The 21,776-nt window shown below is 39.1% G+C and overlaps 1 protein-coding gene across 1 annotated transcript in view; it reads right to left on the reverse strand.

Moving 5' to 3' along the window:
- Positions 1-16,975: 16,975 nt before the first annotated feature.
- Positions 16,976-21,776, reverse strand: part of LOC126365880 (inactive tyrosine-protein kinase 7-like) — a 457,269-nt gene continuing 452,468 nt past the window's right edge. Inside the window, exon 17 of the mRNA XM_050008577.1 lies at positions 16,976-20,998. Coding sequence (XP_049864534.1) covers positions 20,684-20,998 — 315 coding nt within the window. The 3' untranslated portion in view covers positions 16,976-20,683. The remainder of the gene's footprint in view (positions 20,999-21,776) is intronic.

Here is a 21,776-nt window from a genome sequence, read left to right on the forward strand (position 1 = left end):
CTTAACAGCCGAACTAGGTTAATAATTGGCTCCTTCTAGCGAACCCCAGACTCCGATGATATAGTTGCTGAACAGTTTAGAGAAAATTTGAGTCTTGTAACAAATAAATACCCCACTCATACAGTTATAGTTGGTGGGGACTTCAACCTTCCCTCGATATGTTGGCAAAAATACTTGTTCAAAACCGGTGGTAGGCAGAAAACATCTTCCAAAATTGTCCTAAATGCTTTCTCCGAAAATTATTTCGAGCAGTTAGTCCAGGAACCCACGCGAATTGTAAATGGTTGTGAAAACACACTTGACCTATGGGGTATCGTCTCAGTTGTGCGACTGGATTCGCAGTTCATAGTAACAGAAGGCAAATCATCGAGTAAAACTGAAGTGATACCAGGTGTTCCCCAGGGAAGCGTCCTGGGGCCTCTGCTATTCCTGATCTATGTAAATGACCTAGGTGACAATCTGAGCAGTTCTCTTGCGTTGTTCGCAGATGATGCCTTAATTTACCATCTAGTAAGGTCATCTGAAGACCAGTATCAGTTGCAAAGCGATTTAGAAAAGATTGCTGTATGGTGTGGCAGGTGGTAGTTGACGCTAAATAACGAAAAGTGTGATGTGATCCACATGAGTTCCAAAAGAAATCCGTTGGAACTCGATTACTCGATAAATAGTGCAATTCTCAAGGCTGTCAATTCAACTAAGTACCTGGGTGTTAAAATTACGAACACCTTCAGTTGGAAAGACCATATAGATAATATTGTAAGGAAGGCGAGCCAAAGGTTGCGTTTCATTGGCAAGACACTTAGAAGATGCAACAAGTCCACTAAAGAGACAACTACACTACACTCGTTCGTCCTCTGTTAGAATACTGCTGAGCGGTGTGGGATCCTTACCAGGTGGGATTGACGGAAAACATCGAGAGCGTGCAAAAAGGGCAGCTCGTTTTGTATTATCATGTAATAGGGGAGAGAGTGTGGCAGATATGATACTCGAGTTGGGATGGAAGTCATTAAAGCAAAGACGTTTTTCGTCGCGGCGAATTTCAGTCACCAACTTTCTCTTCCGAATGCAGAGTAATCATGTAGATGTAGATGTATTCTGCAGTAGCGGGATTCACCTTTCTTAGAGTATCGATTATTACCAATGAAAATTACAAAACTTTCACTGAAAACTAAAACAATGAAAAATTTCAAGTGATTTAAAAAATTCTCTGGTTTTTCCCGGTTTTCTCCCGGATGAAAAAATTCCCGGTTTTTTTCCGGATTTCCCTGTTGTCCCGGGTCATATACACCCTGACTTTAATTTCCTGTCAGGTAAAATTTTTAATGACAGTTGCTTATCTTATCTTGAAAACTGGGCAGCTAGAGGATCTAATTTACAAAATAATTGGAAGCACATTATGAATGCCTTTTCAGCAAATGAATGACAAGAAGTTGCTAATGTCAAGTATAAGTAAAAGCAGACTGTCAAATTTAACTGCTTTATTGTTACAATATGGCACAGGTGCTAAACATGACTTACATGATATAATGAGTTTTCTTCACTCGAAGCAATGAAACGAAAAGTAAAATTGTAATGAAAACAATCCCTGGAAAAGGCAAACTTTAGCCCTTTTCTTTTCATCACTAATTTGTGTAATATTAATCGCTCAACTGTTTCAATCAAGGACATACTCGCGTTACTCTTTCTTTTATTCTCAGGGCATAAACTGGAGGAAAAAATGAATACAGAAAAAGTGATTTTATATTTGATATACAGCCATGAAATTTTGCGGTTTCTTCAAATATGATTCAGAACATCACAGTCACAAAAAAACTTGGTCAGAAATTTAAAATTTTCACTATGTATTGTAGGTTTCTAAACAGGGAGCTGCACACAGTTCATCGTCATACTCTTTGCATTGGAAATGTGACTCTATTGCCGGCCGCGGTGGTCTCGCGGTTCTAGGCGCGCAGTCCGGAACCGTGTGACTGCTATAGTCGCAGGTTCGAATCCTGCCTCAGGCATGTATGTGTGTTATGTCCTTAGGTTAGTTAGGTTTAAGTAGTTCTAAGTTCTAGGGGACTGATGACCACAGCAGTTGAGTCCCATAGTGCTCAGAGCCATTTGAACCATTTTTTTTTTTTTTTTGTTACTCTATTGAAATTTTCTGATGCACAAACAGTGCGCCTTCTTATTTTATTCTCCTATACTTTGACAGTGCTACATATGCTGGTAAATATCTTTCAATATGATAGAGAGGATCGTCATTTGACTAGCTAACTTTCCAGCTCTATCTTCCACATTTGACTTGTTCTTCAGAATCAGCTTTCCAAACAGCCTCTGAATTATGTATTGTGACTTTCAGTCCTGGGCTTACATTAAACGAACATCCTGTTGGTATTGCACAAATGTTATCCAAACTCATCTACTATAAGCTCCATTACATCCTGCTAATCAAATGACGTATACAATTAAACTACTTTGTCGAGCTTGCTGCCCACTGAGTCACTTATGATGCTACTACATGTTTCACTTCTTTTGCTGGATATTTCATAGTATTTTTCATGCTTAAACACTCCTGGTCACAAAAGGATATGTTCAGAATCATTCCAAAGACATCGCTTTGATGAGCAAAACATGTTTACAAATGCACATACTTAAGAGCAACAAATTAAGTTTTGCACACTGACCTGTGAAGAGGGAAAAGTGGAGGGATCTGACAATTTCATGCTCAACCTCTTTCTGCATATTGTGCTGCCAACTCACAATATTATGAATAGCTGTTTTATAAATCTACCTGTTAACAAAGGCAAAGAGAATGTTCAAACAGTTCCAATGATGCCAGCAGAGTGCACACTGACCAGAAATGGCAGTGTGACAAATTATGAAGATAGGGAAAAACAAAATACAATGTTATGAGCCATAACATAATATTATCTCAAAATAAAGATAGTGTAACCCAGCTCAACTAAATATTATGTCAGAAGTATTAAAGGGATTAAGAATTTATGAATAGCAAATAAAAACTGTTTTTACTATACATCAAACTGAAACCAATGTATGGTAGCTGCCACAAGCAGTAAGATGTAAATTTTGTTTTACATTCCATTTTTTATAGTAACAAAAATAATCAGTTTTTGAAAACATAATGTAATTGAATAGATAAAAAAATCTACTCACCAAGCAGTGGCAGGAGAAAACACACATAAAAGGTACTGAATACGTATTAATCAGTTACTTCAATAAGGCCATGGCGTACTAAAATCGTGCCCTGAAATAAGGTGGTGGTAGGAGGGCCTGAAATGAAATCCACTCTGAGATTTTGCTCACCACATCTAGTATAGCTTTTCATCACACTCCCAACATCCACAACATGTTTGTCACGTCCTAGGCTCCTTCAGCACCCACCTCCCTACCCTATGGCTCCTATCCCTGTGACCATGCCCACTGAGGACTTGCTCTATGCACCCTCCTACCACCACCACCTATACCAGCCCTGTAACTGCCAAAACATATATCAAAGGGAGAGCCACCTGTGAAATAACACGTCAAGCACCAACTGTTACGTAAAAACTGTTCACCTTCTGCATCAAGATGCCTAACACCCAGTCACGATGAATGGGCATAGGCAGAGGGTGTATACAGGCACTGCACAATATGCAGTTGCAGAGCACACACTACAACATGACAATCAGACTCCCCCAGTGCCACTTTCACTCTATTCCTGCCTGTTGTAAGAGGTGACTAAAAGAAGTCTCACACGTTTCGGCCTTGGTGATGGTCCCCTCTAGTGTTTGACCTTCATTCTTCAAAATTTTGCCGAAGAGTGAGCCAATTGGGGAAGGGTGCCTTACATGGTGGATCTGTCCATCATGCATTGAGATCTTTAGCCCACTTTCTCGTCACATTGCAGTCCCGCCCATTCTCCATCTCATGGTTGAGGACACATTCCTGAGTGCATTTTCCACCATGCGCTATGCAGGGTCACTTTCTGTGCCAACGATGACCATGGACTTGTTTGCACCTCATATCCAGCACAGTAGCCAGTCCGTTGTGGTGGGGCTGTCATGAACCCGGGTGGTTGTAGCCTCCTGACAACACAGGGATCGCTCTGCTGATGCCTGTGCCGTTAACTCCCCACCTATGCCAAGGAGTAGATGCCTGTCACCCTGGGGCATCGAGACTCCCGGCAATGACCATCCTGCCAGGTGACCTTTTCTGCGGCTGGGTGGCGCCAGTAGAGACGACCCCTGGTCGGAGTGGGTAGTATCAGGACAGAGGACACGCCATGAAATTTAGTATGTCATCTCTTGCTGGTGGTCTTCGCCAGCAGTCTCCAAGTGAGCGAAGGCTAACTTTAATGCTAAGAAATATGGCTCCAAGTCGTTCCCCTCCCTGGCCACACCATAGGAGGAACGCCAGGCTAAGGATGGCAGTGAAGCTTATTCGCCCCCGTACCTCGTATGTACGAGATTTGATGGTAGGGTGTCTACGTGGACGAGGAAAAAAATACCCGGATTTTCCCGGATTTCCCGGTTAAAAATGTACTTTCTCCCTGTTGAAAATACGCTTTTTCCGTTTAAGTAACAGTACACTTTTCCTCTGAACTGCAAAATTGATCAATCCTTTCAATGATTGTGACTTTATACCTCTATGCAGAATTTCCCGGCACTTTAGAATACGAAACTCAGAGGAAAAAACACGTTTTGGAAAGATGTCTGATGTGCAGCAACATGTACACTGCATATTTTCGTATTACGAAAATATAAATTCGAATTTCACCAAGCTCCGCGTGTTTCTTTCCGAAGGATTGAAATAGAGACTGTGGCGCGGTTTTGTAAGCCAGTCGTAGCTCAAGTCAAGCTATCTCGCCAGCCGATGACAGCGGGTATTCAGAGCATTAGACACGTGATGTAGTCATCGAATAGCAACATCACAGTCAAGTAGCGGGAACACACAAATAGGAAAACGTAATGGTTTAAATTGATATACATAGTGTCGCTACAACAAGATTGGTCTCTAAGATTAATAAGCTGCAAGAGAAGCTAAGCTTTCACACATAATGTTGATCTTTTCTGTGCATGTTACACTTTAAGATACATCACAAAAATGCGCCAGTAAAATTTTTGACAACGACATAAATGTCCGATCTTCTGGGCTCGAAAATATTCTAAATGGCCGTCCTCAAAGATTTGATTTTTTAGGGAGAGCCTAACACTCTGTGATTTAAGAAATTCATTGGACATTCGCGCACAGAGTTCATCTTGTGTGAAAAGAAATTTACTTTACTTGAAAGGTACGCTTCTCCAACAACCATTCGTAATATTTTCCCGCTACCTGTTAGAAATAGATTCGTTTCAGCAGTTGCGCCAGATGACAGGCGTCGCCGCGCTTGCGCAGCTACGATGACGCAGGAAGCCCGTACGTTCGCTCGTGTAAAACATTAAAAGATCTTACATTACGTCGTAAGACATTAGAGGATACTCCAAGAGCATGGGAATTTTGTGAACCATACTAAAATGCATAATTCGGCTTAAAGTGCACATTCGTATGTCCAGATTCAGACGTAAATATTCTTGGAGTACCAGTACCGTATTATCTGATGTTTGTTTCTTTATTATGGCATAATAACCATACGTGCTAGAAGATGAAAACGCGAACTTGAAATGCAGCAAACAGTTGAAACTAGCCAGTTGTGTGGAATTAAACACTTCGTTTCAAATAAATTGACTACCTCAGCAGAAAAGATTTTGCACGTCTCTGTATTTTGCTCTATGGAGTTCATACTTGTAATATTTTGTAACGGGTGCTATCAAACTATATTCAGGCCAGTGGAAGTTAAAATGTCTTGTGGTGCCTATTCTGCTCCCAGTCGGCCGGTTAGACATCCTGCCCCTCTTTAAAAAAAATCCAGAACAAGAACTCTTCAGAAAACTTGGGGTCTTTACTGTCTATTAGCTAATAACTTGCTGTTTTGTGTGACAAAATTCAATCTAGGATACATAAAACGAGTAAAGACAAGAGACAAGCAAGACAGTACACATTTCTTCAATCCATAAGTCCTAGCCTTTTTCTCTCGAATCTTGCCACAGCTTTCTATGACGTATTTTCATTTTTGGGGAAGAATCTATTACCTGATTAAAGTTCGTCAACGTTTTTTTACATGAAAAAACGAAATGTCGTTGTCTAATACTAGAAAAACTGTTGTTAATACAAATAGTACCCAAACTGGTGTGGTTCTCGAGCTGCTTACGTGTATTTTGTCACTGTGTGCTAGATAAAACGAAACAGGCCTGCCTAATACTGCAGCAGTTGTAACACACACCAAATAAACGAGACTGTTTTGGCACAAATGGTCATTTTTATAACACTACAGAATATATTTCACGACGTACCAATATCAAATGCCTATTAGGCCTACTACAAGCAAAAAGTCTTACGTTAGGAAACAGTTTCACATTTCATTCATACTCTCTAGCTTCTGAAGCATGAGATCGAAAAGTAGTAGTACGAAATTTTTATATAAATTTAAATCGTCATATGCTTCGTAATATGTGTGAGTGCCTGTTTCTTCTCCTTCCTCGTTCTAACAAACAATCTTGTCATCACTAATTCTGTAACTGTTCCTGCCAGTGTCAAAATTTATTCTCTGATTAACTTCACTAATCCTGCCACAATCACCGGTTTAGTTATCCCGCATTTATTCTCCGGTTAGGCATTATTACGTGTTCGTACAACGCGTTTTCCGCGAGACTCCCAGAATAGAACTTTAACGGCTGCTAGCCGAGGACTGTATAGCTGTCCCTGAGTGGTGTAGCGATCTGGACAAAAATTTTGTCACAAACTCATTTTCTTGGATACACGGAGAAGACAATACGTAATCTTTGTTGCCTGTTATTCCTGTTAGTCGTTTATTTCCGCTCCAGGAGTCTCAATTAATGGAGTTCGCTACTAATTATAACAACGCTCATCATTTGCAAACCCAGTCAACCACATAAACAGCGTTTGTCATTCACCCTTTCGCTCAGCTCGTATAGACCCGTCCCTTTTTGTCTGCAGGAATTTTTTTTCTAGATGCGACGGGGATTCCCTTGGCAGATACATCACGTGTCGTACACTATGCGCGCATTCAGAAATCAACTTAGAATTTGATCAAAAATGTTCAAAAACCAACAGGGATGCGTTCACAATCATATAAGTTATCGATAGACCAACGTGCGCTGGATGCCAGGCGCTTTGTGAAGCAAGGTCTTTTTCCTCAATAATATGAATTTGGCGCCCCTCCCCCCTTAAACTGCCGCCTGGGGCAGATGGCCTGGTTGCGCATACGTGAATCTGGCAGCTTAGACGCATCAGTGAGATTTTTGCGGATAGCATCTGGCTGCTTGCTGCAATTGCTTATACAGCTAACTAAAAAATGGTTCAAATGGCTCTGAGCACTATGGGACTCAACTGCTGTGGTCATCAGTCCCCTAGAACGTAGAACTACATAAACCTAACTAACCTAAGGACATCACACACATCCATGCCCGAGGCAGGATTCGAACCTGCGACCGTAGCAGTCGCACGGCTCCGGGCTGCGCGCCTAGAACCGCGAGACCACCGCGGCCAGCTATACAGCTAACTGCCACACTTCCGTAGCCAGAAGCGGGAGAAGGTACTACTCATTCTCGACTCAACTGCACTTGCGCCTAAGCTCGCTCGCAACCGCACTAATGAACCAAATGTAAACAGTTGTGACGTCACGCTCATCGGAGGCAATTTGTTGTTATGAAACATTTCAGTCTTCGTAAAGCCTTTAACAAATTTTGCTGTTGGCAGACGCTTGTATGAGCGCTGTGTTTTCTTCTTGTATATGGTGTATTTATTTTTTTTCTCGTTCGTGTTTTATTGCTGCAGTGGCGAGATACAGTAATATTCTTTGTTAGAGTATTGGTTCTTACCAGTCAAAGTTACAAAGATTTAACACAAAACTAAAACAATGGAATATTCCCGGAGTCCCTAAAAAATTCGCGGAATTCTAAAAAATCCCCGGGTTTTTCCCGGTTTTCTCCGGGATGAAAAAATTCCCGGGTTTTTCCCGGATTTCCCGGTTGTCCCATGTAGTATTCACCCTGGATGGGGAATCTTTCTCGTCCATGAAGCCTCAGTTTTTTTGTGGAGCATTTGGATGACAAGTTCGGGGAGGTGGAGGGCTTGTCCAAAATGCGCTCTTTGTCAGTTTTGGTAAAAACAGCATCCTCTGCCCAGTCACAGGCATTACCCGCTTGTGGCAAGCTGAGGGATGTTTCTGTCACCATCACGCCTCCTAAGAGCTTAAATATGGCCCAGGGTATTCTATTCCACTGGAACCTTCTTTTGCAGTCTGCCAGTTTAGACTGGCGAGGTGTTCATTTCATCTGGCATCCGACATCCGAGGCATAACCAGGATGCCACCGGTGCCTTCATCTTGGCCTTCGAGGGTGACACATTGCCCAAGAAGGTCAAGGTGGTGGTCTGCCACTGTGACGTCAAGCCATATATCCCCCCCCCCCTCCCGAATGTGGTGCTGTAAGTGCTGGAAGTTCAGCCATATGTACTTCCACCCCCAACCTGTTGAGATTGTGGACATCCATCGCATCCCAATACTCCATGTGCCCTGCCTCCCATCTGTGTCAACTGCAGAGAGCATCATTTACCTAGCTCGCCAGACTGCAGGATTTTACAGAAAGAGAGGAAAATCATGGAATGTAAGACTGTGGACTGACTGACCTACACTGGGGCTAAGAGGGAATTTGAGTGCCTACATCTTGTTGCTATGACCTCCTCATACGCCGCCGCTATGGGAACAGTTGTTGCCCTATCAGTTCCATGAATTCCTGTTGCCTCTCAAAACTGGGAGACTACACCTGCCCCATTTTTGGTGGGGGGCACTTCCCCTCACTGTTGCTCCCACACCATCTACTTCGCGAGCAACACCTCCCCAACCATCGGGTATTTCAGTCCCCACTTCCGAGCCAGAGAAGCATAAGGCTTCTTCGGCCCCTCTCGCTAGGAAGCATTACCTTGGGTCACTCCCTTCCCAGTTTTCTAGTGGGAAAGATGACACCTACCAGCGGCTGAAGAGCCCAAGTGCAACTGGTCATAGGTGATGACTTCCTCCAGTTGAATTGCGGCAGTTTTTTCCACCGCCAGGCTGAGCTACGGCAACTTTTATGCTTTACACCTGCTTTTTGCATTTCCCTCTAGGTAACCTGCTTCCCGGCAATGCGGACCCCTGCTTGTGGCTATAAGGGATATTACAGAAACCGTAGCGACTACAATCGAGTATCAGGTGGAGTTTGTGTTTATGTCTAAATTCAGTCTGTAGTGAAACTGTGCCCCTTCAAACCCCTCTCAAAGCTGTGGCTGTCAGAATATGGACGATGCAGGAAATAACTGTCTGCAATGTATAGCTTCCTCCAGATGGTGCAGTACCCCTGAATTTAATAGCTGCACTAATTAATCAACTCCCTAAACCTTTCATACTTTTGGTAGATTTGAATGCCCATAACCCCTTGTGGAGTGACACCAGGCTTGCTGGCCATGGCAAAGATGTCAAAACTTTACTGTCTCAGTTTGACCTCTGCCTTTTAAATACTGGGGCCACCACACATTTCAGTGTGGCTCGAGGTAGTTACTCGGGCATTGATTTATCAATTTGCAGCCCAAGACTTCTCCCATCTATCCACTGGAGAGCAAATGACAACCTGTGTGGTAGTGACCACTTCCCCATCTTCCTGTCACTGCCCTGGCATTAGGTCCATGGATGTCTTCCCAGATGGGCTTTAAACAAGGTGGACTGGGAAACTTTTACCTCTGATATCACTGTTGACTCTCCCCCACATGGTACCATTGATGTGATGGTTGAGCAGGTGACTACCACAATCGTTTATGTGGCAGAAACCGCAGTCCCTAACTCTTTAGGGTGCTCCAGCAAAAGACAGCCCTTGGTGGTCACCAGAAGTTGCTGAGGCAATTACAGAGCATTGGCGAGCTCTACAGTGACACCCTTCCCTGCAGCATCTGATAGCCTTTAAGCGGCTTCATGCCCATGTACACCAGCTTATAAAACGATGGAAAGAGGAGTGTCGGGAGAGGTATATGTTGACCACTGGGATCCATACGTCACCTTCCCAAGTCTGGACAAAGATCAGATGTCTTTTTGAGTGCCAGACCCCAACAGGTGTCCGTGGTGTTACCATCAATGGCATGCTATGTACTGGCGCAAACGCAATTGCCAAGCACTTTGCTGGGCACTATGCTTCAGCCTCTTCATAGGAGAACTACCCTCAGCCCTTTTGCACCCTCAAACAATAGAGTGAAAGGAATGTCCTCTCACTCACTACACGCCACAGTGAAACCTATAACCTCCATCAGTGTCGTACCATTCATCCGGAACCAGAACTTTACCTTCATGATGATACACTCACTGTAGTGGAGACATATCGATTCTTAGGACTGGTTTTCGATGCCCAATTGACTTGGATATCTTACCTTTGTCAGCTTAAGCGGAAGTGCTGGCAGCACCTCGAAGCCCTCCGCTGCCTGAGCAACACCAACTGGGGTGCAGATCGCTCCACTTTGCTGCAGCTCTACAAAGCCCTTGTTCAATCCCACCTTGATTATGGGAGGTGGAGCCCTCGATTCTTGACGTGTTCCAGGGCTCTGAAGTGGTTTACACTGACAGCTTGATGGCTTCGAGTATGTCCATGGAGGACATATTGAACAGCATTCCTTGCCCGATGGCTGCAATATTTTCACTGCAGAGCTGGTATCTGCATCTTGTGCTCTTGAGCACATCCATTCATACCCTGGGGAGTTGTTTCTTCTGTGTACTGAATCTTGAGCAGCCTACATGCTATCAACCAGTGCCATCCTTTGGAGTCCATCTACGCCCTGGACCGGTCCTGTTGTTCAGTGGTGTTTGTGTGGACCCCAGGACACGTTGGCATCCGAGACAACAAACTTGTCAACAGGCTGGCCAAACAGGTTATGCGGAAACCGCTTCTGGACATGGGCATCTCTGAACTTGACATGAGCTCTGACTTACGCACTACGGTTTTTCGGCTTTGGGAGACAGAATGGCATAACAGTACACACAACAAACTGCTTGTCATTAAGGAGACTACGAATGGATGGAAGTCTCCCATGCAGGCCTCCCACAGGGGATCAGTTCTCCTCAGCTGGCTCCGCATTGGCCATGCTTGGGCGACCCACGGTTACCTGCTGCACCGTGAAGACCCACCTGGGTGTATGTGTGGCACCCAGTTGACAGTGGTCCATATTCTGGTGCACTATCCCACTTTGGCTGCCCACCAACAAAATCTTAGGTTACCAGACTCATTGCTGCAAATTTTTTCTGACAACCTATTAGCTGATTTAGTTTTACGTTTTATTTGTGAGGGTGGGTTTTATCATTTGATCTAAGTTTGAGTGTGTCCTTTGTCCCTCTGTGTCCTCCCCCCTAGTGCATTTATGGTGGAGGTTCTAATGTGTTGCAGAGTGGATGGCTTCTCTTTATTCTCATGCTTTGTTGTTTTAATCTCTACATCACATTTCTTGTGTTTCTGTGGTTTTCTTGTCTCCTTTTGTCCATTTACATGTTTGTTGCCCTTCATTGTTCTTGTAATTTTTCCTTTCTGGCCATTTTTGGTTGTCAGTCTCATTTGTTTTATTCTCACACTTGTGGCACTGTTTTATTCAGAACAAAGGACTGATGATCTCATAGTTTGTCCCTTTCTTCCTCTTTTAAACCAACCAACCAACCAGTTTCACTCTACATGTCCATTTGAATTCTTCGTCCCGACAGCAGTTTCTCAGAGCTTTGCGTGTGGGACTGGTACTACATGTTCTTGGTTCTCGCCCGCCAACTGGCCTTAATTTACATTAATTTCTTCAATTTCAGCATTTCTTTGTAGTAGCTGTTTTTTTCTTCATTCCATTTTAGTTTTCTACATCTTTCATTTTCTGATCTGTCTGTTTTTCACTGATCCCCTCCCACCTCTATCACATTCAATGCACTTAGCTTTTTGCTCTTATTAACTCTTGCATGATGTTTTAGCAGTAATCTCTGTTTTGTATATTACCCTATCTTCCTCCTTTAAGCTATCAGGTTTTCAAATATTATCTAATGCAATCTCCAACAATCAGTCTTTCCTTCTCACCCTATTCAGTATGTCTCCACTGACCTGGGCTGTGGGTGACTTTTCCGAACTGCATCCCTTTCCCTAAACCTCTCCAGTACTTTTCCTTTGTCTCTCTTCCTTCCCCTTCAGTGCTTCTGCCAGAAGAAGGAGCCATTGGTTCCAAAAGCTTGCATATGTAATACCTTTCCATTTTCTTTAGAATTTTTATGCAGTTTGTAATTTATCTTCTAAACTGTACATTCAGTTTGTCATCTGCAATATTTATTTTACCAGTACAGTTCATTTAAGTAATATTTTCAAGAATGTTTCATTTTTATTATGATTACTTATAAAATTACAAAATCTGAAAAGACAAAAATTGCAGAAAAACAGTTTCATTGGAAGGATGGAGGGCAGCTTTGGGAATCCTGCCTGGAACACAGAATCATCTTGGTATGGCTCTGTGAAAACAACATTATAGTCAGGAAACAGACATGAATCCTTCTCCAACAATGCCTGGAATGCCCCAACACTACTGCTCCCAAGGTGGGGGTCTCTATAAAAGCTTTCAATGGCCATGTTTGATCTGCCTTAAACACTTACCTTCACCCACATTATTTCACATTCAGAATCCTTACTACCCTCACTACATGTTATTGCACTGCTTACAGCTATGAAAATGCTGTCACCACTGATGTCCAGCCCATCTTTTACAATACACATTACTATCAGAATTTTGAATTTCATTGCTTTTAAAATCTGCTTTCATCAGTTTTCTATCACTGATACTATGGGGGCATTATTACCATTTATAAGCAATGCTGATTCTGGGACCTTTTTATGTATGGTCCTGCAGTTAACGAACACTATAATCACATTCTCTTTCTCCATTCTGTCAAGACATGTACTTATCTCTGTGATTATTAGTGCTGCTATTTTTCAGCTTATGAAATTGAAACTTTTTTTAGGTATTCTCCATACTAAAAAATCTAAATGCGGTTGCCACACTTATTCTGCCACCCTAGTAGCCACTTTTTGTATGTAGTGCATCTCCACCTACTGAGAGAGGTCTTACAATTATCCATCATATAAAGGGGTCCAGAAATCTGCAATCAAGATTGTCATTGAACTGTCTGAGCCTGTGTTTTAAGCCTTCCACTCAGCTCCCTGACCGTAGGACCATGATCGTTTCTGAGTAAATGCTGCAAACCGATAGCTCAGCTTCCACACCACATGTAAGGCAAGTTGTCTTTACAAGTTCAGCCACATGTCTGAAGAAAATGAAGATGGCCTTAGACACTAGTTGACAGGCATTATAAGTTCCAATGAGAGTCGCAGTTTGCAGCTGGGTGCATCTTTAGTGTTGCCCATAATAGCTGTCAGTGTTCCTCCACATCTCTGAAGAGACCCCCAAGTGAACATACTGTGTGAACACTGGTCTTCCTTCCTGGCCTGCTATTTCCAAAAGGGACTCCACCAACCACCTACCACCATAATCACCAATGATCAGCAAACTTACTCACTGTGTTTGTCCAAACTGTTAAGGAAAATTGATTCCAGTTCCAAAAGACAAAGCAGCCCATTCTGGCACAGATGTACTTTTAGTAATAGGCAATATCTAAAACCTATTTTTAAGGCATAAGGGGACAAACATGTTGCCAGTATCCACTTTTGCCTTTCATCCAAAGATTCATGAATCGCAACTGTTCACTCACCATACTCTGACGAATGCTGACCAACCAGGATTAGTGAATCTGAAAGAACTGTAGCATAGGGGACACCAAGTGATTGTAAGGGTACGAGAGAAGCCACAGCTTTCTCCTAAGGTGCCTCAGTGCCACTGCAACCCGAGGCAGCAGCCTGAAGCCTGTAGACTATGCCCAACTCTGCTCCCAACCAATTCCTTCTGCATCTGTACACAATAACCACCATCGCTGTCCACCATGACACTACATTTGTTTGTACAAGGAATAGAACATTAGCCCAGCAGTCATTAGATGCAGTCTTAGTGCTGCTGCTACACGGCTTCTGGCTGTCAACATGCTATAAAGTCAACTCAGAAAAGGTATAGCTCAAGATATGTAAACACTCAGATAAAAGTTACTAAGCTCTACCCTACACAGATAAATACACTCATAATACTCACATCTTCACAGAAGCATATAAAAAAGGACTAAATACTAAATGCTGAGTAAAAGCAGAAACTGCTATTGCTGCTGGTGGCTCTACCTACAGCAGTTGGAATCCTGTTAATAATGGCTCACACAGACTATAAAAAACAAAACAATAAATACATATTCCATATCTAATGATTTCCTTTACAGATGCAGCTATGTCACTGTAGCAACAAAAATGTAAGAACTACATGGAAAAATCAACAACTGCTTTGTACTACCACAAAATAGCAATATTGATGTGAAATCAGAAATTATTACAGAATCATTGCCTTCACTTTTTATTACATCCACATCTGTACAAAATGTTATTTAAATTTATGAAAAGGAATATATTTATAAAAGTATGCAAAAGCTTTACAAATATCACATTGGTGAATATTATAAATATGACAAAACTCCAGATCAAATATTTAACATACAGATCATAAAAGATCAAATTAAGCTGGTCACACATTCTGAACACAAATTTTTACAGTCTTTTACAAGTGACATCCACAAGAAAAAAATTCTAAAATGTCTATTAAAAATTCAACATTGTATGGAATTATATAGTCAAATACAATTACTATCAATTTAACCACTTTGTTTTCCAAAAGAATCAAAGATGTCATGAAGTGGCATTGCAGTTTTATAATGAACAACCATGTTATAAATTCTGTGATTCCTATTGATATACATTATTGTTTCATAGATAAATTATTACCTTGCTGATTTCAGATGGTACAATAACATGATAGAATACACCAAAGAAATGTAAGAATGATTTAATAAATTACCAATTTGCAAAAATTGAAGATTCAAAACATATAAATTTTAGCTGATGCTATCTTTTAACAACAAATAAACATTATCGTAATTGACATAAGATTGTGGGTAATTAAAAATTCAATTCTTTTTACATTGCCATTTGTGCAAAACATACTTGAAGCATATGCAACACATACATTACAACATATGAACAACAACTGCACACCTCACCAACAACTTATTTTATTGAAAATATTTTTTGAAGAAAATAGAAAAATGTGCAGTGAACATACTTTTTTAAGTCACACAATTATATCAAGTCATAAGTTTTTTTTAGATTCAGTTTGATTGAGGAGGAGGAAGACCAATAAAATCGAGATCAGGACACCAGTAAAACAGGAAGAGTTGCGAAATATGGAGAAGTATAATACGGCAAAAAAACTCAAAATCTGATTGGTATTAAATTGTTATATTTGCAATTTAATGTGGTAAACCAATAGAAGATGGGTGACAATAATAATTTTCAGTATAATATTAATGTTATGTTACAAAAAGAGTTATACACCAATGGCAGAGTGAAGCTATGCTTTGAGTTATACACATCATTTAGGGGGAAAGAAAGTAAGTGTATGAACACATACATTTAGACAGAATAGAGGTAGACAACAACAATACAGCAGAAATGGAAAAGAATAAGATTTCCTACATTTGATTCACAGTACTTCTACTTTAATTTTGCTGGTGTTTTGACCATGGTAGAAATTTTTTACAGAAGGATTAGCATAAATCATTCAATAGCAACTTACCTATGCACTAGAGAACAATTAGTAGAAATCATTCACTAACCGCTTACCTACACACCTGTGGACTGAAAAGTAATGAAGAAACATTTATATTGTATGGCTGGCAAGGACTGCTAAGCTTAGTCCAGAAATATTATACACTTATTTTGCAGTAACTAAATTTACCACTCAGTCTTCGCAGTATCTTGTCAAAATAGAAGAAAAAACAGGACTGCAAGATAACAAATATTTTTAACTAGAAAAATTCAGTATATATATATATATATATATATATATAAAACAGAAAGAAACTTCCACATGGGAAAAATATATTAAAAATAAAGATTCCAAGACTTACCAAGCGGGAAAGCGCCGGCAGACAGGCACATGTGCCTGAAATCATGTGCCTGTCTGCCGGCGCTTTCCCGCTTGGTAAGTCTTGGAATCTTTATTTTTAATATATATATATATATATATGATTATATTGAAAATACTCTCATTTTACAGAGACTTCATAATTAACTGTTTGATGTGTGTAATAAAATGTCCACAGAAAGCATCCCTCTTGCACAGAGATGTACAGTAGAGTTCCAGTAGAGTTCAAGTGCGTATGTGAACACATAGACCTAGAACCAAGATTTTCACGTAGGCCCAGGAGTGTACTTCTATCGGATGCGAGCCAGTAATTTTCTCATATGATCAACTTCCTGACATAACTGCTACAGTGTAAATTACCACAATAAGAAGTAGAAACAAACTGCTTGGAACTCAGTTTTTGAAACACTGAGCAAAATATCAAGTTCTCATTAAATTTATTAACCTAATCCATATTTAAGGAAAGATTAAAAAGGTACTGTGTAATTCAATGATCCATTAAAAAGATTTTGAGACATACCACACTGCTCATATTCACACTAAAAAAAATAATAAAAAGATAAAATGTATAGAAATACCGTGACTAGTACTTGAAAATATCATCATTAAATGGAAATCATGTTACCTTGAATATTAAACTGTCACAAACTGATAAGATGTCTCCATTTATTTAAAAGAATTCACAAGAATGAAGTGCAAAGATCAAATGAATGACAGTTCAGTTTTTGCATCAGGTATTTCATAATGCTATTCCTGTATGGTCAGTATGTTATTTTCTGAACATTACTGCACTACTTATCATAAAAGGCACTGTTTTGTTTTTAAAAAGTATTACCACAGCAATTTTTCTTACATGTAGTCTGACTGGTCCCTTGTTACAGTCGACAACAAACATTAGAAAAGAACTCTGCTACCATAATACAACTGCTCATTTGTTGGACAGCAGTGACCTCTGAGGCAAACAACCCCAGAAACAAAAGTATGAAGTGGATAAAAAATGTAATCATAGAAACACAATTAACACTTGATTCACAAAATTATGCATAAGGGGCAGAACATTCATGATATTTTCAGTGAACAAAACTTTTATTAGAAGCATTCTCAAAAATCAGTGAGTTAGGTGTAGCTCGACTTCTCATCTAAGGAAATGAAAATAATTTTTTGTGATAATTTTTTTATACATTTGTGTGGCATCTGAAATATTATATGAACTCAGAAGAAAGATTGTGTTTATTCTTGAAAAACTGCTCCAACACTCAAAGCTTTCTCAATGTAAATGTTGAATTGGGGTTGTCTCATTTTACAATGGAAGAATATTTTGTTGTAATCTCTGCACACACAAGTAAGAGAGGAAAAATTCATTATATTTAATAGTGCAGTTAACTAGAGACAGCCTATAGAATAACTTCAAAACAGAAGAAAGACTGCAACATTTTCATGTGACATTATGAGTAAAAGAAGTGACAATAAGAGACACTTACAGCTGGATGCAATGATAACACATTGCTCCTGGGTTATTTGAAAGTATGAGAAGGTAAAGCTACAAGAACACTGAATGATATTAATAATTACCTACAAATTAAGATTTTATCATGTTAATGGGTTTCCCTGCTGCTCTTTCAGGTAACTTTCTTAATTTTGTTCTGTTACATACAGGGTGACAATTATTGATGTTCACATGCTGAATAAAGTTTGGCATGCTGTAGTTTGTAATTAATTTATGTTTTTTCCATACAATTCAATAATTGTCACACTGTATGTTCTACTGGAGTCTGAAAATCTGCAAATGAGACTAAAACAGTTACCACTGCACAGTGGCTGTGGAGATGGTTGCATAGGTCCAGCTATAGCATAATGTACAAATCAGTTTATCTGTACACTACTGTCTCTTGTACAATATTCAATATGAATAATGTAGTTTGGTTACTACTTTATGATTCTGTCTACAACATTAGGTACTCATAAGAAACAATGAAATTGGCAACTTCACTTTTCCTCACACCAGTTGTCCTAAGACAGTAATTAATAGCCAGAATAGTTCTCATGTAGAAATATAAGGTGGGCTTAAACAGGGTAAAATTATCTGCATTTTACTTAAAATCTTATTAACAAATAATAATACCAAAATTGTTTGGACATAATTATTTTATAAAGTCATTAGTAATAGCTACTATATCAGAAATGAACAGAGATAAAAAGGACTTGTATATAAGATGCACAGAAGGGTAATACACATGGAAAAAGAAAGACTGAGATATTGGTTACCAGAGCCTGGGTTTCATTTATCAGAAGAAAGAACATAGGAAAAGTTTGAGTGAAATTAAACTATTCAGTGATTTCACGAGACATCAATGGATAGTTCTGTTTTCTCCAACCTTTGTCTGTCAGATGAAGAAACCACTATTCTGAAACCCAGTGTTGTTTTTCTTTGGCTTTCGTTCTTGTGTTTAATTTATACCATATGAAAATTGTAGAAAACAAAAGCTAAAATTTTACAACAATCCTATGAAAATTTTATGTATGTTGTTGCACATGCTTGATAAACTGACAACTAAATGCACAGAAAAATTTACCTAGCTGTGTGACTGCATCAATCATCAAAATGAAAACTATTATTCATAAATATTATTTGATACAGTTCTTAAAATTACATTATAAACTACACATAAAATGGGAGACAAACATGTTTCATTCAAAAATAGATTAAAGCTTTTTGTATTTTTTATCACGATTTTTGATGTTGTTGAACATTTTAAAATCATCTATCAATAATAAGAATCACAGTTTGAGCTTATGAAATGCATTTTCTGATAGGCAGTTAGAATAATAATTAAGACATACAGTTGTTACTTGAGGCAATGGTATGCATGTAGCACTTCTTTTTTGTAAGTGTTTTCATAAGAAAGTTAAGCTCATATTTCAGAAGTATCAGAAACTTCTGCTCTACACTGAATTATAATTTTACTTTGCTTTGAGAAAGAAAATAATGAAAACAGAGTATGTAATTAAGTAATTCAATGGACTTCAATAAAATCAAAACAAGATTCATTCATCCAAAAGAGTTACTCATATTCTTCAAGAAGGAAAATAATGGTTTGGAAGAATGATTTCAGTTTCTATATATATCAGCAGTATATTCCAAGTTCACTTGGTATTTACTGTACCTGTGTACTTATAAGGATTGTCTATTGGTAAGATATAAAAAATGGAACAAAAGAAAATGCGGGTAACAGTCCATAAATAATGTTGCCATCAAATCTGCTTTACACAAAAACCTGCATTCAGGGATCATAACATATAGACTATCCAAAGTGAGGATAATCAAGATCTCCTGTGTACATTTATATGCAACTTTTTGCTTTAATTGATCATTACAAATTTTTATTATGTTCTTGTAAAATTAAATCTGGTATCATCTTTCTGTATTGAGGCTTACCTATTATTCACAGATAGACCAGATATGACTCAGGCACAAATACTTATTTTTTAAGGTTTGCAACTTGCATCTTGCACATATTTTTAATGTAACTACGGAGTTCTCATCTAGAAGTTGTTTAAGTAAGCCCTTTTCCGTACTTACAGAGTAATGACAGTAACCAAACAGACAACCATGTTTTTATACATCTGAAGTCTTTTTCACTATTTTAAAACATTGTTTCTTTTAAAAGTAAAAATTACAAGTTGTCAGAATAAGTGGCAGCATTTGCTACAGGTACTTTGCAACATGTATAATAGTTATTTACATATCTACTGTTGGTCTGAATTTGAATTGGTTGTTTTTTTTCCAGGCAGCTGTTACAGTATGGTCCATCTGTATATTAATTCAATAATTCTTCAGCTCAAAATGCCAAAAATGTCATTTAAAATTTGAAAAACTGTGATATGTAGTAACTCCATACAAAATCTCTTCTTCTTTTTTCAAAAAATACAAGCCCATTGTTAAAACTGCATATGCACACTGGGTCAGTCATTTATGTATATAGGTATATGAGTTAATACTGTAATGCAAAATACTTGTAAACATCAAAGAAGAAGTAAACAACTTCTCTTGCTGGGCACATATCAAACGTTACGATATTATATTACAGTGGAAACATTTTTAGAACACGTGATACGTGTTTCACCAATTTCAATAGATACAAGAGAAAAGAATACAATATGTAAAATAATACTTAAAGAGTATTAAGGCAATGTCTGTGTTCAATAGCACACAAAGGAGATCTTTTTAGTAAAACTTTTCGGTTTAAAAAAAAAAATTAATAAATGTGAACAGTTTCCATTTTTCAGTCAATTATCACAATTTGATACCTTTCCTGCAAAGCACACACTCACACATAATAAATAAAACACACATTCAAAGAGTCTGAAGTTGAAGCTGATGCGTTTTCCTTTGCACAGTTCAGTCATTAACTAAAACAAAATGTTACAACTCCAATAAGAAGTGAGACTAGCAAGACACCAATCACTAACACGTCACTCAGATTTCACTGTCTATCGAAATCTCTCCTATGGTAACAACAAGCTGATTGAATGTAGGTCTGTCACGTGGACTCTCAGACCAGCAACTAAGAAGAAGACTTTGTAAAGATTGAGGTGCTGCTTTATGTGGTTTCCACTGTAGTTCATGTTTCTTCAAAGCAGTGAGAACTGCTTCATCACTCATTTTGGGGAATGGAAGCTCTCCTTGGTGGAACATCTCCCACACAAGGCAAGCAAATGCATAGACGTCAGACTTTGTTGAATAATCGTCTTCAAATACTGCTTCATAAGGCATCCACCTCAAAGGTATCATCTGACAAATGACAAGAATACACACAATCAGTAATTAAATAACAATAATATAATTATAAATAAAAAGAGCCAAATCTGTTCACTGAATTATTTTGCACAGGATCAATTTTTTATGGTTTTTTTTGGCAACTCACCAAGTAATGAAAGAAGAACAAGAAACAGAAGGAGAGTGTATACTCTCAAATGATGTTGAACTAGCTACCAAGCAAATCAAGATTATTAAAGTTATATAGGGCAAGTTAAAAACTTAGTTACTGTGTATATGTGGCAGAGGCACTTCAGTAACGGAAACGAGGCCACATGGTTCATGTGATAAGGTAAGTGGCAAATGTTTCAGTGTAACTATATACTGGATGTTGTTTTCATCCTAACAGATTTTTTTCTTTGATGATGTGCACTCTTCTCACCAAAAATCTTTTGATTGGCACATAACATTTTTCCCAAAGAACACACAATACAGCACTGTTGGTTGAAAGACCCTAAAACATCATTCAATGGTCCAACCACCTTACTGGAGAGTGTTTCTTCCTTCATTAAAAGGCATATTTTCTTGGTGAAATGTGAATGTTGTACCTGAAGCATATGTAGTTTAGCCAATTTATTACAAGACTCTCTCTCTCTCTCTCTCTCTCTCTCTCTCTCTCTCTCTCTCTCTCTCTCTCTCTCTCTCTCTCTCTCTCTGTGTGTGTGTGTGTGTGTGTGTGTGTGTGTGTGTGTGTGTGTGTGTGTGTGTGTGTGTGTTGGTGGTGGTGGTTTTGGGGGTGCTTGTATATATCCTG

This window comes from Schistocerca gregaria, chromosome 4 (assembly GCF_023897955.1).
Source record: "Schistocerca gregaria isolate iqSchGreg1 chromosome 4, iqSchGreg1.2, whole genome shotgun sequence".
Taxonomy (NCBI): domain Eukaryota; kingdom Metazoa; phylum Arthropoda; class Insecta; order Orthoptera; family Acrididae; genus Schistocerca; species Schistocerca gregaria.